This window comes from Megascapheus bottae, chromosome 11 (assembly GCF_031878675.1).
Source record: "Megascapheus bottae isolate mThoBot1 chromosome 11, mThoBot2.hap1, whole genome shotgun sequence".
Taxonomy (NCBI): domain Eukaryota; kingdom Metazoa; phylum Chordata; class Mammalia; order Rodentia; family Geomyidae; genus Megascapheus; species Megascapheus bottae.
The window spans coordinates 56,414,006-56,427,381 of record NC_143519.1 but is presented as its reverse complement, the minus strand read 5'-3'; the positions used below and the strand labels follow the sequence as shown (position 1 = coordinate 56,427,381).

General features: G+C 44.0%; 1 protein-coding gene across 1 annotated transcript in view; it reads right to left on the bottom strand.

The window, feature by feature from the left end:
* The window catches only part of Atp7b (ATPase copper transporting beta), a 65,378-nt gene that overhangs the window by 24,667 nt on the left and 27,335 nt on the right, over positions 1-13,376 (bottom strand). Inside the window, exons 3-7 of the mRNA XM_090342331.1 lie at positions 10,296-11,526; positions 5,955-6,212; positions 4,234-4,397; positions 1,919-2,080; positions 175-251 (exon numbers count right to left, since the gene is read on the bottom strand). Coding sequence (XP_090198457.1) covers positions 175-251; positions 1,919-2,080; positions 4,234-4,397; positions 5,955-6,212; positions 10,296-11,526 — 1,892 coding nt within the window. The remainder of the gene's footprint in view (positions 1-174; positions 252-1,918; positions 2,081-4,233; positions 4,398-5,954; positions 6,213-10,295; positions 11,527-13,376) is intronic.

Here is a 13,376-nt window from a genome sequence, read left to right as displayed (position 1 = left end):
GCAGGAGGGGAAGATAAAGGCAGCTGAGACAGGTGGAAGGAACCATGGGAAATCAGGGGCAACAGGGGCACAGACAAGCATGAAGGTATTTGCAGAACAGGAGCCACAGAGTTAGCAGGAGGGGAAGATTGGCACTTGGACAAGGATTCCACTTTATCTTTTTGTTCTACCTACTGCTTTATTTCCATCTTGTGGTCCAAATGATGAGCGTTGGGCCTTCTCTGTGCCAGGGAAGCATGAAAGCCAATTTCCTTGTGATTAAAAAAGAAGGGTGGGGAAGAAGGGTGAGGTATTTGTTAAAGCATGGAGCAGCAGCAGCAGCAGCAGCAGCAACCATTTCCAACTACGCAAATAGAAAGTGCATTTCAAAGTACCACCAGAGACTCAAGTGGTTCTTCTCTTACAAGCTCTTAACCCACACTGGCTGATAAACTCAAGGCCATTTCTGCTGCAAGATTATATACTAGCCTAAGAAGATAGAGCCCAGTGGTAACTCTTATCCCTATAGTCAGTTAAGACAGCAGTCCCTGATGAGATAACTTTGCCAAGGCCCAAAACTGATCAGGTTGACTTATGAAGACCCAGGTTCGATTCCTTGGTACCACATACATAGAAAAAAGTCGGAAGTGGTGCTGAGGCTCAAGTGGTAAAGCTCTAGCCTTGAGAAGGACAGTGCTCAGGCCCTGAGCTCAAGCTCAGGACTGGCAAATTAAAAAAAAATACACACACACACACACACACACACACACACACACACACACGGAAAAATCCACTGCAAGCAATGTCTCTGCAGCACACAATACAGAACTAACAGGGGCCTGAGAATGCTGGCCTGGGGTTCTCACATAGAAATGGAAAGTAATGGTGAGAGGAAAAAGCAACCAAGTAAGATAGATCCTTTAAGCATCTAATTATAGTAGGAAAAGCTGCCTGGAGGCCAGGTAATATGCTGATACTCCTCAAATAAGGACAGAGGGGGCTTCCCCAAGGTGCAGGCTGGGTAGAGTCTGATGAGGGTATTAAAAACCAGAAAGGGTAACACATCCAAATACCACCCACTCCCCGACCCTGCCTGGCCTCTCCTTCCCATTTGCTATGTGTGTGTGGGCCTCAGCCTCACCCACGCCATGGTTCCTGTTTCTTGGGGTAGGAGTGCCATTCTGTACCTGAATGCTAGGTACCTCTGTCCTTGCTGATGAAGCAGTTATGTGGCCAGCCTTTGAGGGGAGCACTGCCCTGTTTAGAGCTAGGCTGGCACACGAACAGGCAGGGGTTCTCTTTAAGCCCACATAGCATGAAGCCTGCTATAGGATATTTTATTTCCTAAGGAATTGTTTTCACTAAGCCTCATTTAGCCATATCATATCACTAGCTGTTACAGATTAATCTCGCTTAGTTTGATTGGCTTAATTTATTTCAATCACCACCCAGGCTCGCTGTTTCATGATGTGCTGTCACCTTGACCTTAAAGAGAAATACAGGTCAGTAAACAAACCGAGAGAAGAAGAAGGGGAGGCATATTTTAATATCAGAGCAAAAATGACCACACTGTTCTAATGAGACAGGCCTGGCAGAGAGGCAAACTGAGAAATCATTCTGTGCATGGATAGCTGGATAAAGCATAAATAATGTTTCAAAATCGGCATTGGCAAAGTTAACCCTTCATCCTGGACACACTGATGCTTCTCAGCAAACAATGGAAACTAATAACAACAAAACGTCTTCTCCCCTCATCCCTTTCTTACTCATTGACTGATATACTCCCTTAGACTATTGGGTACTTATCTCCTTGGGTTAATTCCAAATGACTGACCTTTGTCTCTGATTCAACCTCAGTGATCCTCATTTTTTTTCCTTTTGTTTAATTCTATTTTCTCATTTTCCCACAAAGATGATAACTGTTTCATACACGAATTACCTCAATAATTTTTATAATATCCCGTGGACCAATGATTTCAGGATCAAACTTCACGTGGGCTTTGCTGGTGGCGAGGGCCACGGAAGCATAGGTAATGCCATTTGTCCTGGTGAGTTTGGACTCTATGTTGTGGACACAGGAAGCACAGGTCATTCCTGTGATCTGAAAGATAGGACATGGGCTCATGAGTGAGAGGAACCCTTCAGAGTTGCATCAAGCAGAGCTGAGTGACAACCACAATCCTTCCTCCTCTACAACACATTCCCAGCATCTGTTCTGAGACACTGTAGTCTGCATGATGGAGCAGCTCTTCAGAGAAGAGATAAATGACCATTGCTGCAGCAAGAGGGCCAGAATTCTAACCACAGTCTGCCATACCATTCTGTGCACCCTGATTGGAGACAAAAGGTGTGTACATATGACCTGCCTGCCACTCCTGAAACATAAACTAGTCAAATCTTCAAGATTCACTTACTTGATATACATACTCAGTATTTCCTAGAATACTAACTAAATACCGAAGTTATTAACTCAATGACAGAGGGTTTGGACAGCATGTGTGGAAGCTCTGGGACTGGTCCTGCAACCAATCCATCAGTACAGATCACATACAACATCTATAACAATGTGATGACAACTTAACTATTGCTACATAGTTATATTATCAATATAACTATGGGGGGGGATAACCAGGCTCGAACTTAGGGATTCAAACCCACAACTCATGCTCTACCACTTGAATCATACCTCTAGCCTTTCTGCTAATTGCAGATAGAATCTTGTACATTTTTTCTGTCCAGGCTAGCTTTATGAGTAGCTGGGATTATAGGCATGAGACACTGGTGCCCAGCTTTCAATAAGATTCTCCATTTGGAGCCATATAATGAATGATTGTTGTCCTTAATGTACTATGTTATCTCTCATTCTTTTGCTGTCCCTTGGTTATCTCATATTGTTACAGTGTCTCACTTTGTTACCTGAGATATCGGATATATTTGTATTTGGTTATTTGAAATTGGATAGGGAAGGGGGGAAAACAAGATGAGGGGTGGGGTGGGGGGGAGGGAAATGGGGATCAAGACATGTGAAAGGGTATCAATGTATGGGAATTAATGCACCTTCTATCTGGCAAATATCATGTAACCCTTCTATTAATTACAATAAAAAATATGAAAAAAAAGATTCTCCATTTGGGTTTTCCATATAGTTATCTGAGTAGGCCAGGATGTTCATGTGCAGACCTGGAGGTTTGCAGCAGGGACCCTCACCTCTCTCCTGCTGAACACCAGCTGTAGCCCAGCAAGTGTGAACTCTGCCTTGAATTCAGCCTCCAGCAGAAAAAGGTTTGTTCAACTGACAACACCACTTAGCAGGAGCTGAGTGTGCCATTCATGTCCTCAGTACTTTTACTCACCATTAATGGTAGTGAGTATGTTCATCAAGAAGCAACGGACCCATTCACCTCAGTAAAACATCATTGCTCCATTTTGGGGGCGTTTCTTCTAAGTCTTTGTTGATACAAAAATAACTTTGTACAAAAGTACTTTTCAACAAAGCATACTATAAATACCAGGATTACCCTTTGTTTTCAGTGACTTGTTGACTAGAGGTTGAAATAGGGACTGAGAACAGCCACCCCTCCAAACACAGCTGGGAGCAAGTGCCCCAGCCACTCACTTCACACTGTGTGCTTTGGGTTACTTTGGCCACTAATTATCTCCTGAATGTTTTCAAGCCCTCTCTGATTCTATGTGGTTTACAGAGGACACAACTCAGGACCTTGTGAATGTTAGATTAATGCCCTGAGCCACACCTCTATTCTATCCATCATTCAATGGCATTAGCTACCTTCAAGGACTCACCCATTCTGTCTAGAAACATCTACACACAGCTGAGTTTCTTTTCAGGCTTCAAGGGTTGTGATCTCACTCAAGTTTCCCTAGTTCTGCCATGCTTAGCACAGTCCCCTTCCCACTTCTCTTTTCCCTACCTCCTGTGCCTTGACATTTCTTCCTCCTGATCCTGAGTGTATCTGGTAGGAGGGTTTCCTCAGACTCTCCAACATAGTAACTTCCCTTCACAAAACAAACATGTAGAAAAAAAGAGAGGAAGGAAGGAAGGAAGGAAGGAAGGAAGGAAGGAAGGAAGGAAGGAAGGAAGGCAGGCAGGCAGGCAGGCAGGCAGGCAGGCAGGCAGGCAGGCAGGCATGAAGGAAGGGAAAGAAAACAACCTCCAAACCCAGCAACCACCAAGAAACATCCTAGAAGGGATAACTCAGTCATAAGGACAACTGCAGTCAGAGCCTCCATACTTACAATCATCTCGATATCACCATCGGAACTGACGTTGTCCTCCATGACTGTGGCATTAAAGCCCAGGTCCTGGATGAGCTGAGCTATTGTGTGTGGCTGGATGACCTCTGGATTGTATTTCACCTCTGCCTTTCCCGACATCAAGGCAACCAATACAGAGACAATACCTGGAACCATCAGGTCATGGCTGTGACTTGGGCAATATGTCTGTGATGACATGGTCAACATAATCTAACACATAAAACATCTCTTCAGAAGCTTCTACAGCCACAGTTCTCAAAGCTTGCTGTACATGAGGATCATCTGGAGAACTCTGAAAAGCCTTGATGCCTGGCACTTTACCCAAACAAAGCAAGTAAGAGTCTCTCAGGATGGGCACCAGGTTTGTTTTTTTGCCAGTCCTGAAGCTTGAACTCAGGGCCTGGGCACTGTGCTTCAGCTTTCTCAAAGCTAGCATTCTACCACTTGAACCACAGCACCACTTTCAGTTTTTTCTCTGTATGTGATGCAGAGGAATCAAACCCAGGCCTTCGTGCATGAGAAAGCCCAAGGATAGTGCCCTGGACCTGAATTCAAGCCCCAGGACTTGAAAAAAAAAACCAAACCCCCAAAAACAAAAGGGCAGGGAATCAGAAAAGAAACATACTGGGTAAGATAATGATTAAAGCATTTATAAGCACACAAGGGGGACATGTCAGATTTTTGCTATACTTTTGAGCTTGAAACAATATTGGAAATGCAGTTATGTGGACAAAACTGGCTTGTGGGGACAATAGGACAGACAGAATATGTGAAATTGGATCTTGGACACAAAATGAAAGCTATTTATTCATTTTATAAAGGGTTAGTGAGACGGGCATATGGGATGTTGAATTCTAGACAAGCTAGTTGAGAAAAATAACCATATAATGTACCACATGGCAACCTTACTCTGACACACTTTATTTCAAACTACTCCTTGTGTGTGTGTGTGTGTGTGTGTGTGTCTGTGTGTCTGTGTGTCTGTGTGCATGTATGTGTATGCACGTGTGTGTCTGTGTGTCTGTGTGATAGTCCTGGGGCTTAAACTCAGGGCCTGGACTTTCTCTGAGTTTCTGTTGCTCAAGGCTAGTCCTCTACCATTTGAACCACAGTTCTACTTCTGCTTTTTCGGTAGTTCATTGGAGATAAGAATCTCATGAGTTTTCCTGCCCCAGTTGGCTTCAAACAGGCATCCTCATATCTCAGCCTTCTGAGTAGCTAAGATTATAGGCATGAGCCACCCGCACCCAGTTCAAACTACTTAAACAGCAGAACACCCATCACCCATGAACACTGGACAAACATCTCCTACTATCCTCTGTGTGTGTGCATGTAGGTGCATGTGTGTGTGTGTCTCTGTCTCTGTGTGTATTGTGTATGTGTATGTGTGTGTTCCCACCCTGGGGCTTGGACAAAGGACCTGAGCACTGTCCCTTAGTTTTCTCAGTTAAGGCTGGCACTTTGCCACTTGAGCCACAGTACTGGCTTTTGGAGATAAGAGTCTCATGGGCTTTCCTGCCTGGGCTGGTTTGGTGTCAGGATCCTCAGATCTCAGCTTCCTGGGTAGTCTGGATTATACACATAAGCTACAGGGCCCTATACTATCTATGATGAACCTGCCAGATTTTTAGAACCACTAAGAAACAGTCAATAGAGATTCTATACACAGCCTTCCCAAGTCCAACATGGTGAAGATTTCTTACCTGCTTCTTTCTGAAGATTCCTTTCTATGTTGGACACACAGGATGCACAAGTCATGCCTGTGATTTGTAAAAAGCACTTCTGTGGGGCTGCTGCTCTGCTGGGTGGGGGAGCGTCTAACAAGTGGCCATGACTGTTGTTCTGAGTAAACTCCCTGGCAGGGGAAGCCACTTCTTGCACATGCCTAGGGGTGCTCGTCATTGGCAACATGGAATCCCCAGTACTGTGATTTCCAGAAAGATGGGTGGTGGAAAAATTCTCTATAACAAAATGTCAGAAATCATTCAGATTAGATAATTTGCAGTAATTCTGTTTTTCAGAATAAGAAAATTCAAGCTAGAAAACATTCTGTTTAAAGTTACTCAAAAGTTACAGATCCAGGAAAGCATACCAGTTCTTCATGGGTCACTGTTCTGCGGGCGAACAGTGTAATTAGATGATGATGACCATGATGGTGGTGATGACGGTGACAATGATGATGATGTTGATGGTAATTACTAAGTACTCTGCAAAACACTGTACATATATAACCTCCTTCAATCCTTAATACAGCCCACTATGTTAAATATCATTGCCCCTATTTATAGATAAATAAATGAGTCACAAGAAATTAATGTATCTCAAAGTAATGAAGTGAGCACTTTAAGTAGATCTGCTTAACCCCAGGTCTGAAACTGTGGCCAGTGCTTCATTCTCATTAGTTGAGCTCTGTCTCCCTCTCCATAAGAACTACAGCTTTACTGAGCTATCTGCCTTTGTCCTATTGTTTGCACAAGTTCTCTATGTAGTCAAGATATAACTCCTTTGTCAATTGTATACATTCCAAATATCTTCTCCCAGTCTTTAGTTTGAGTTATCCCCCTTCTAATGGTATCTTTGGGTAAACATATCCTGATTATTAATAAAATCCAACTGTCAATCTTTCATTTTAGTGGTACTTTTTAAACTCTCTTGACAGAGTTCTACATTCAAGTCTCTGATACACTTCAATTATTTTTTGTGTAAGTAACAGTTATGACCCAACAATTATGATCTGAATCCACTGACAAAAATGACCACCTTTCTCAAGTACCAGTGATATTTTTGCCATAAATTAGCTGATCTTTTTTGTCTGTCTTTGTGACAGTAGCCCATTATTCTTTTTTTTTAAGGCTTAATTTACTTAGAATAAATAAGATGCACAAATGTTGAAGAATACTGTTCTGCCTCTTGAAATATATCAGAATTACTCTCCTCTTGTTACTGTTTGTTACCACAAACTTGGTGTCTTAAGACTACCTATACATTACTCCTTACAGTCCTTCCTTCCTGAGCAGCTAAAAAGCCACTTGCATTTTCAAGTTCACATAACACACCCCTTCCTATCTTCAAAGCTAGAAATCTTAGATCTCCCTTCAGACACTATATCTCCCTAACCAGCCAGGAAAGATACCCATTTCTAATATCTGATGGGACATGATTGGGATTATTTTTTGTGAGGGGGGAGGGGGGTCCGGTTATGGGACTTGAACTCTGGGCCTGTCCTGAGAATGCTGTCCCTGAGCTCTTCAGCTCAAGGCTACCACCCCTTTCCCCTTGAGCCACAGTAGCACTTCCTGGAATTATTTTTCTAAAATCACAGTTGTACAAGGCAGAAAGATGACAGTGACCTTTACTAACATTAGTCCATGATTCCTAAGATTTTCTTAATGAACCTTACATATTAATTGGAAAACTGTGTGCAATAATTTGAGGCTATATTGCACTGCATGCATGCATGCGTGTGTATGCATGTGTGCACATGCATGTGTGTACTGAAGCTTAAACTCAGAGCCTCATACTTTCATTGGGCTTTTTTTTTTTTGACTCATGACTGGCACTCTACTACTTGTGCCAAACTTCTAATTCTGACTTTGGTGCTAGTAATGAAAGATAGAGTCTCTTGGACTTTTCTGCCTGGATTTAAACCTTGACACCCTGGTTCCCTGAGCAGCTAGAACAACAGGCATTCACCCCTGCAACCTGGACTATAATATCTTTTTAGTGGTCACATAGGTGGTAATAAAGGATGCTCATCAACATCGTAACAGCTTGCCTTGAATTAAAGTTGCCAAGTAAAACACAGGACAGTCAAATTTATATTTCAGACAACAAAAAAAAAACTTTAGTGGAAGTTTATACACAATGCTCTATATTTATATTAAAGAAAGCTAAATTTAAAACCCTAAGAACCTTTTGGGTCTCAAGAGATACAATTCTCTACATTCTGCCTAATGAAAATTACTTCTTCTCTTTCTAGGTTTACCCACTAATTATTCTGTTAATACATGGTTCAATGTCATTTTCTTGTTTGCTGCCAAAAGGCATAGGGTACAGTTGTGGAAAGACTATATTTGAGACCAAACAGCAGGTCCCCACTTCCTGCTGTATTTCTTACCTTTGGAGTTCAGAATCTTCTGTGTTATTGTTTTCTTTATTGACTTTTATTTGAAAAGAAAAAAAGACTTCTTCCCAGGGGATAGTGATAGTGGGGGACAGGGGTTGTGGGGCGGGGTGGGGGGTAGAAAGAATAAAGCCACTCCTTCTTAAAACTTGATACCAAGGCCAAAGAATGTGGCCACGCTCCTCCATGAGACTTAACTATTTCTTCAAAGGGTAGGGCGGGGGCTATCTTCAGAGAGAAGAGGAAAGTACTACAAGAGAGCAAACTTTTTCAAGGACACAAACTATGTCAGTGGCCACAGGAAACAGGACATGGAAAGCTAAAGTCCTGCTGGCCTCTTCAAGGCCAGATAATCTTTGTCTGGATATCGCAAGCAGTTCTCTCTCTTTGAGCTCTTTCCTCGGCACCAAGGACTTTTAAGCAAAGGCTCTGAGGCTGCCTCCTTCTAGTCCACTCTGGATTTGAAGGACACACAGGGATCTGAAAGCTACATGGCTAAAACACAACCATCCACAGACCTATCCCTCACCAAATGAGCCCCTCCAGCTGTAAACCCAGATATTTGGGAGACTGAAGCAGGAGGATCACTTGAGCCTAGATATCTGAGACCAGTTTCTGCAACATAATGAGATCCTATCTGAAAAAAGAAAGTACTCTTTGCCTCCTCATCTTTAGCCTCTGTCCCCCTCTCTTCACCTCTGCCATGCCTGAGCTACTGATAGCCTCTACCACACAGGCTTCCCATGTATGAAAGCAGCCAAGGCTGGTGCCCCCAGTGGCCTCTCCCTAGATCGCCCTGAGACTTACTTCCCACCTTTGCCTGTGCAGCCCTTCTCCTCCAGTCACTCACTGGCCAACTCCCCTTCCCAGCTTCCATACTCAACCCCACATTCCCCATCTGGGAGGGCTCATCCTGGCCTCTGCATCTCCTCCAGAGCCTCTTCTGTCACTCACCGTCCTCATGCTGATCACAGCCTTGATGGTTCTGACCTCTGATTTCTTGCTCCTGAGCCTAGAACCAACCTTTTGTCCTCAGCTTAGGTTGCTCTGCATTCCTCTAGAGCTCCCAAAGCCAGGTCACTGTCCAGGCTATACAGGCTTTCTTCACTTTTTTGTTCCACCCTTTACCACTCATGTCACTGTTCTGGAAGAAACAAGACTGGCTTATACAGGACTCAACCTGCTGCATAGCAATGGTTTATTCCTCTCTGCCTTGGCTTAAAACAACAAAACCTCTTAAGACAGAATGTCTTCATGCACAATCCTATAAGTAGCACAGGTCTTGGTTCACAGCAGGCAGAAAGGGTTCCAATGGTACTGTATCATAGAACTCTCAATGGAAATGAAACGGGAAAGGGAACACAAGCCAGTGAGTGAACCAAGAGGAAGGAGCAGCCTGGCTGCCTCCTGGAAACTTCTTCCTGGTGACATGCTATCACAGGAAGTAGATCTCTGCTTGTGAAACTATCCCTCCCAGTCTTTTTCCCAGCAAAGGAAAAGTCATCCTTAAAACCTACCCTTAATCATCCCTTTGACAAGAATGGCTTCTAAGTGCTAAGATGCATTTATTATTTTGTTTTATGTAGCAGAAGTATCTTCAGAGAAAACAATAATGGTCTCTTTGGCAAGAAAAGGGCCCGATGTTACCAGTGCTCTATTTCAGAATGCTCTCTTGAAAGGCAGCCCAAGTGTAAGGACTTTAGTATGTAAGTGCCAGCTACCTGAGAGACAGCTGTCAGAAATTCCATTTCCTCTACCCTGATGATTTGAACAAGTAAGGACAGGTTACAGAGCTTCGCTCACTGTCACCCTGTAAGGCAAAAGCAGGGCTTACCTGTGTAACCACCCAGCTACTCTGTTATAATAACAAACACCAAGAGACAGCCCCAGGACACATTTCTAACACATATCAGCTACATACCAGCCATCACTGACACCTCAAATCCCATGTCTTCTACAGCAGCTTGGAGTTCTTCTGGATTTATTACGGAAGGATCATAAAGAATAGTCCCAGTTCCTTCAGCCAGAGAGACTGATATTTTCTGCACCCCTTCCCGCTGAGAAACCATGCGTTCGATGGACTGTACACAGGATGCACAGGTCATTCCAGTGATGCCAAGCACCACAGTACTGCACGGGCCTTCAGTCTGGTTTCTCTGCAGGGAGTTCGAAGAAGAAAAACTGGAAAAGCTTCTCTCTGGCTCACTCTCTTCTGCTCCATCAGGAAGAGAAACTTGGAAGTTCCCAGGTGGAAGTGCTTCGATGGACCTCTTCAGGGACAAGGGGGTGATCTGAGACGCGTCATACTGTATTTGGGCAGTTTTGTTCTCCAAGGACACTTGGATATTTTGAACCCCTGAGAGTTGGCCTATATTTCCTTCAATATTCAAAACACAAGATTTACAGTGCATCCCACTGACTCCAAGTTGGAGGGTGACAACACGGCTTCCTCCGTCTCCCAAGGCCTCAGAGTTAGTGAAATTCTGGTTAGTCAGAGCTGACAGCCGCTTTGGGTTAGTGCTTTCTAACAGGCCAATATCAATTGGTCCGAGGCTTAAGGGAGCCGTTTTGTTCTTGATAGCAGCTTCAAATCCCATGTCACTGACATGGTCCCTGAGGTCTTCGGGTTGGATGAGATAAGGCTGGTAAGTGATGACTGCCTCTTGGTTGCCAAGGGAGACTTTCACTCGCACCACTCCTTGCAGTTTTCCAATCTTACTTTCAATCGAGCTGACGCAGGACTGGCAGGTCATGCCCTCAACCCGGAGCCTGACCACTGCCTCCTGGGCTGGTGAGGACCTGGAGGGCCAGGAGGCAGCCTTTCTTTCCAAAATACTGACCTCGAAGCCCATGTCCACGACCTGATGGCAAATCTGTTGCAGGCTCATGACAGCTGGCACATACGTCACTGATGCACAGCCTTGTTCTAGGGAAACTTTAATGCCCACGATGCCTTTCAGACTAGAAATCCTGCTCTCGATGGACTGGACGCATGACTGGCAAGTCATGCCCAGAATGCTGATGGTGCTGGTGGTGGTCAAAGATGAGCCCGTGCTGTCCAAACTCCCTTCATAGCCAACATTGTCAAAGGCAAAATTCTGCTTCATCCCCTGTTCCCAGGGATGGGCAGGTGAAGAAAGCTTAGACGAGCTCTGAAAGGAAAAGAAATAATAGTACTAAAGCCAGGTGTGGTGGGCCATGCTGTAATCCTAGCTACTCAGGAGTCTGAGATCTGAGGATCTCGGTTCAAAGCCAGCCAGGGCACTAAAGTCCATAAGACTCTTATCTCCAATTAACCACCAAAAAAAGGAAGTGTCACTGTGGCTCATGGTAGGATGGTAGCCTTGAGCTGAAGAGCTCAGGGACAGTGCCCAGACTCAAAAGTTCAAGCCCCATGAACAAAAAAAAAAAAAAAAGAAAAAGAAAAAGAAATAACATCACTGATCCTTCGAATGAATATTCCCTATTTTCTATCCCCTCTTGCTTAGCACAGAGAAAATGGAAAACATTCCTGGTATTAACACTGCGCAAGGGTAGAGAACATGAAATAGAGAGGAAAACAAAAAGTTGGACATCATTTAGAAAATGAATGGGCTCCTATTGGTTCTCTTTAGCTCTGACATTCTATGATTCTGAACCTAGAAAGCTGTCTGCCAGCTCAGTGCTATGCCTTCCTAGCCAGAAGACAAGGGAGGTTGCTGGAGTAGGGAAGAAGGCACAAAGCAACTTAGTGCTGGCTTGTGACAGAGACAGGCTGCCATGCTCCACAATGGAAAGGCACAGGTGTCCCCCGAAAGCCTCTGAGCTCTGGTTGATACCTGAATCCCCACAGAATTCTGTCCTTCCAACTCAAATTTTGAAGGTTCTCCTGAGATGGGAATTCCAGAACAGGTATTTAAGGCAACACCTTAAATCTGCCTATCTTTATAGCAGACTGTGATTTTCTTAACAGAAGTCTAATATATTGAATAACCATTGGGCAAGGCCTCCCAGGTCCTAAAGAGCTGGAATCTGTAAGTGGACTACTGTTTTGAACATAAAGATGTGAAGATAGAACAAGCGGTAATGATGTGAAAATACACAATGAAAATGATATGAAAATACTAACATAATGAATATGATTAGAATGAAAAACAATGGGATGAAATACAGCTAAAGGTATATTGTCAATGCAGTTGTATCTAAGAGCACATAGCCATAAGAGATAAAACCACTAGAACAGGGTAAATGGCAATAACTATGGAAACAGCCAGAACTCAGGTACATGGGATAGAGTAATCATAAAACAGCTAACAGTCCAGACACCTGGCCATAAGAGACAGAGCAAGAAACCAGCACACTCCTGGGCACAACCAATCCAAAAGAGACTTTTCTGCCCATAATCATTCTGAATCAAGCAAGAACAACTTTGGGCGAGGGCACAAATCAAGTAAGGAGTTAGGGCCAGAGAGGACCAGCCAAGGACTCATATAAGCAAAGGCCCCAAAATGAGAGGTAGCACTTCTGCTGGCTTTAGCTGAGACTATGGTTCGAGGATCTTTGGCCTGCCGGAGCTGCTCTTGCCTAAGATAACCAACAAGGGCTGAGACTCATAGTGCAGCCCAAGAGTTCAGACAGAAACAGGACTGGACACTGCATCCAACATCTGGTGGGCAGGCCCTGTTTGACTTCAGGACTAAGAGGTATCAGAGAGGTGAGTCCTGCGGGTTTGCTGGATAGCCATGCTAGAATTAGGCAAGTTAGGACTAGAATGTGGTAACTGCGTTAACTCTCTATGGTAAATCAATAAACTGTGTTGCATATTACCTGCCTATTGGTGAATTACTTCCTGTGCGCGTGCACACACACACACACATACACACACACACACACACACACACACACACACACACAGTTTTCATATCAGTACAAAAGATACATGTGAGCCAGCCACCAATGGATCAGGCCTGCAATCCTAACTACTCAGGAGGCTGAGATCTGAGGACTGACATTCAAAGCCAGC